Source organism: Lolium perenne, chromosome 4 (assembly GCF_019359855.2).
Source record: "Lolium perenne isolate Kyuss_39 chromosome 4, Kyuss_2.0, whole genome shotgun sequence".
NCBI classification, from domain to species: domain Eukaryota; kingdom Viridiplantae; phylum Streptophyta; class Magnoliopsida; order Poales; family Poaceae; genus Lolium; species Lolium perenne.
The window spans coordinates 320730119-320734471 of NC_067247.2; the positions used below are offsets into that span (position 1 = coordinate 320730119).

The window sequence follows — 4353 nt, forward strand, 5'->3', positions numbered from 1 at the left end:
AATGAAAACGAACATGAACTGAACGAACAACTTACAAGCAATAGCAACTCATGAGAGATTTGTCGAGGGCTTCTAGATTGAATAACTGCCAGAGTTCATTCATCTCAATATGGATCTCCTCCTTTCGGTAGTAATATTCCCATGGTATACTCGCCTCGATGTACATTATGTTCTCCTTGCATGCATCAAGGTACCACTGATGCAAATTCCGCATATGTGTTGGCAGTTTATGCAGCTGCTCTCTGCTGACCAAGTCGGCCCCGTAGACAAATTTAGGAGCTATATCAGCAGTGGGTATTGCAGCATCTGCTGCAGACAGCAATTCCTCCACGGTAACTGAACAAGCAGCCGCTAGCCTTGCAGCTTCTTCCATATCGATATCACCATGATGTTCCTGGTACAGCTTGGGAACATTAAGCACTTTGAGTGCTGGGATCGATTGTTTGGGCTGAGCACCGAGGAGGGGAACTTCCTTTCTCTTTTTGCCTTTTGTCGTTTGCTTGGCCTTGAGGGGTGCACTTGTTGAACTTGACGTTTTCTCAGTGCACTTCTAGGCGATGATTTGCTCGTGCCAGCAATGTCCTTCTCCTTAGCCTTTTCATCCTTCTTTTGGTCAATTACCTTCGCAAGAGTGCGTGTATAGTCATCCTTCTTCTCGTGTAACTCATACTGCGATGGTGTGTTCAGAAAACTAGTAGCATATTCTATTTGCTTCTCTGTGTATGGCTCTGGCGCTGGAGGTTTTGGATTATGAAAAAAAATCATAATTGTATTTCTTAACAATGGCATCATTTTCCTCCGGGGTACGATCGTAAGGATGGGGGGGGGAGGAACCTTTGGTACTTTTGGGAGGGGCGACTTCTTGCGGACAGGACTCTTGATACGCTTCCGGCTGGGTGCATTCCGAGTCTTAGTGGGCGGAGGCGGCGGCGCTGGAGATGGAGATGGACTACCGATGTCGTGGTCGACGTCGTACCCACGGGGTGATGGTGGCGACATGTGATCAGTAGGAGGAGGTGATGGTGGCCTGCGATCACCTGGAGGAGGTGATGGTGACCTGCTGGGACGACTGGTACTAGGTGCTACCCAGCCTGGCAGCCTGATGTTCTTCTTTTCCCAGAGAATGATTTCTCCCAGCACCTCTCTGAGTGTAAGCCCCCCATCACCTCCAGGGATATCGAGCTCCAATGTCTCCCACGACGGGACAACTGAATCCACCCCGACACGAGCATAGCCAGCTGGAATCGGAATGCCATGCCATGTTGCCGGCTCACCTTCAGGTCCAAATGCCGGTAAGACATAGCCGACCGCCACCTTAACAGAAACCTTCCTAAACACCTCATGGAGATCACAAGGTGTTTGCTCCTTGATTCCATCCAAGGGGTCGCCAGGACTGGCATCTATCATCATCCGTGTAGGAGGGGCCTCCGAGTCGGCCACGCTGCTGTCTCGTCGCTGAGATATGTCAACGGTATTATCTGGCGGGCGGTGTCCTTTTAGTTCATTTATCTCCCGCTGCTGCTGCTGAAGCTCCCGCTGCTGCTGGTCAAGTCGGCGTTGGAACTCGGCCATCCGGTCATTCTGCACCTCCAGCTGGCGTTGTTTAGCTCTCGCTCGGCTTCTATAAGTCTCCGCGTCGGCCGGAAACCCAAGCGACCATGGAACACTAGGGCCGAAGCCTCTTGTTCGTCCTCCCTTCTCAGGATTACCGAGGACAAGCGTCAGCAAATCTTTCTCTCTATCGGGAGCAAACTTAAGTTTTCCCGCCTTTATATCTGCCGTCACTTCAATCCATTTTTGCCTGGGTACCCTAACCCTGGTGTCAGTTTCAACAATGTTCCCTGTCTTCATGTCATACTCACAGCCATGCGCGAGGAACCAATTTCGAGCCCTAGTGTCCCATCCTTCTCGCGTGGGTTCTGGAGTGATCCCCTTCAGCTCCATCTCAGCCTCTTGTGCATCCCACTTAGGCATGGCCCCTCCGTAGCCCCCTCGCCCCGTATGATGGTGATATTCCTTTAAGCTTGCATTCTTCTTGTTTTTCGTTGACAGGTTCACAGCCTCCTCTGATTCTTTGTACCTCACAAATTCTTCCCAGTTATGCTCCTGCTTCGCTAGGTAGTTCTCGAATAATGGAGGCTTCTTGTCTTTCTTATAATTTTGCCATAACCGGTTCTTATACGCCCGGAAAAGTTCCCCCATCTTCTTAAGAGCCCATTTCTTCACTAGCGCCCGCTGCTTAGCATTCTCAGACTCCGATCCCAAATCTGGCAAAGTGAAATGTGCCATGAGGTCGCTGAAAAGTGTGTCTTTGTACCTATCGGCAACCTGATTTTCGGTCACATTCTTGGTCTTGTTCCATTCTCTGACAGTGATCGGGATACGATCTCTAACCACAACTCCGCACTGATTTTTGAATGTCACTCCGACACTCGCGGGTACCACCGGTTGGCCTTCCGGTGATATAGCTTCAATTGTGAAGTGGTCTTTTTTGCTCAACTTCTTTGCCGGGCCTCGTTTCTCTATCTTATCTTTGGAGGCCTAAGAGAATACATATAGAATTGCATTAATGCCTCTATACTAATGCCTCAATACATATGTACATATAGAATTCCATTAATACCTCGTCATGACCGGAGCCGTCGGCTTCTCCGTCACCGGAGCCGTCGGCTTCTCCGTCACCGGCTCCGTCGGCTTCTCCATCACCGGAGCCGTCGGCTTCTCCATGACCGAAGCCATCGGCTTCTCCATCACCGGAGCCGCGGGCTTCTCCATCACCGGAGTCGGCTCGGTCGGCTTCTGTACCATCGCGGATTATGTCCGCGAATATGTCTTCCTGTTCCAAGTCCCGTTCGAATTGATCCATTGTTTCTGCAAAAGAATTAAATCGATAAGTAAATGTTCAAACACAAACCAAACCCTAACCCTAATCAAACACAAACCAAACCCTAACCCTAATCGGCGACACGTGTTTGCGAGAGGGAGAGGGGTGTCGGCGACGCGTGTTTGCGAGAGGGAGAGGGTCTCGGCGGCGCGTGTTTGCGAGAGGGAGAGGGGTGTCGGCGCGTGTTTGCGAGAGGGAGAGTGCGCGTGTTTGCGAGAGGGAGAGGGTGTCGGCAGCGCGTGTTTGCGAGAGGGAGAGGGGTGTCGGCGCGTGTTTGCGAGAGGGAGAGGGCGCGTGTTTGCGAGAGGGAGAGTGCGCGTGTTTGCAAGAGGGAGAGGGTGTCGGCGGCGCGTGTTTGCGAGAGGGAGAGGGGTGTCGGTGCGTGTTTGCGAGCGGGAGAGGGCGCGTGTTTGCGAGAGGGGGAGGGTGTCGGCGACGGGTTTTTGCGAGGGGGGAGGGAGTCGACGTCAGTTGTTTGCGAGAGGGGTCTCGGCGGGTGTTTGCGAGAGGGGTGTGTTTGCGAGAGGGGTGTCGGCAGTTACAACAAAATTTAAACTACAAATTTGAACTAACTAATTACATTTAACAAAAATAAACTAACTAATTACAACAAAATACTTACAAAATTTAAACTACAAATTTGAACTAACTAATTACAACAAAAATAAACTAACTAATTACAACAAAATACTTACAAAAATAAACTAACTAATTACATACTAAAATGTCTATATACAACAAAATTTAAACTAACATACAAAATTTAAACTAACATACAAAATTTGAACTACTAATTATCTAACTAAGAACAAAAAAATTACAAAAACAGCGGGCCGGCCGGGGGCGCCGGCGCCGGCGCACACGTACGGCGGCTTGTACCTGCGAAGGGTGGCGGCGGCGGCTGCGGGCGGGGCCGCACGGCACAGGGCGGCGGCGGGGGCGCGCGAGGAGATCACGGCCGCGGCGCGGCACGGCGGCGCGCGCGGCAGAGGAAATGCGCGCGTGCAGGGAGCTCGAGGAGGCGCGCGACGGCGGCGACGGCGCGGCAGAGGAGATCGACGGCGGCGCGGCAGAGGGAGGCGCGCGACGGCGGCGCGAAGATGGCCGGCGGCGGCGGTGGATTTGGGCAGCCTGGCGGCGCGATTTTGCTAAGGAATGGCCTCCGGGTGTCGCGGGTGGGGCTCCGCCCGCGGGGTTAGGTATTTATACCTAACCCCTTTTTATCGCGGTGGTGGCACGACCCGTGATAAAAGGCTCCCTTTTATCGCGGGTCGTGCCACCACCCGCGACAAAGGGGTCACTTTATCGCGGGCCGTGGCTCGACCCGCGACAAAAGGGGGTGGGAGGGGAGGCGGCCGATCCGCGTGAAGCGCATCCAACGGCTCCGGCCGTTTGAATCCAACGGCCTGGAGCCGTTGGACGCGGATCAGGCCTGCAGCCGTTAAACAACCGTTTTTGTTTTTCTGTTT

At 52.7% G+C, this 4353-nt stretch overlaps 1 protein-coding gene across 1 annotated transcript; it reads right to left on the minus strand.

The window, feature by feature from the left end:
* Window positions 1–539: 539 nt before the first annotated feature.
* Window positions 540–3112, minus strand: LOC139830223 (uncharacterized). Its single transcript, XM_071818230.1, has 3 exons — window positions 2624–3112; window positions 1275–2541; window positions 540–550 (listed from the first exon to the last, which is right to left on the minus strand). Exons 1-3 carry the CDS (start codon window positions 2864–2866, stop codon window positions 540–542), a joined length of 1521 nt encoding a protein of 506 aa, XP_071674331.1. The 5' UTR covers window positions 2867–3112.
* Window positions 3113–4353: the final 1241 nt, after the last annotated feature.

Coding starts and splice junctions, on each gene's coding strand:
- LOC139830223 (XM_071818230.1), bottom strand. CDS start 2,866: ATGGATCAATTCGAACGGGACTTGGAACAGGAAGACATATTCGCGGAC. Junction 2,542..2,623: donor ACGGCTCCGGTCATGACGAG/GTATTAATGGAA, acceptor GTATTCTCTTAG/GCCTCCAAAGATAAGATAGA.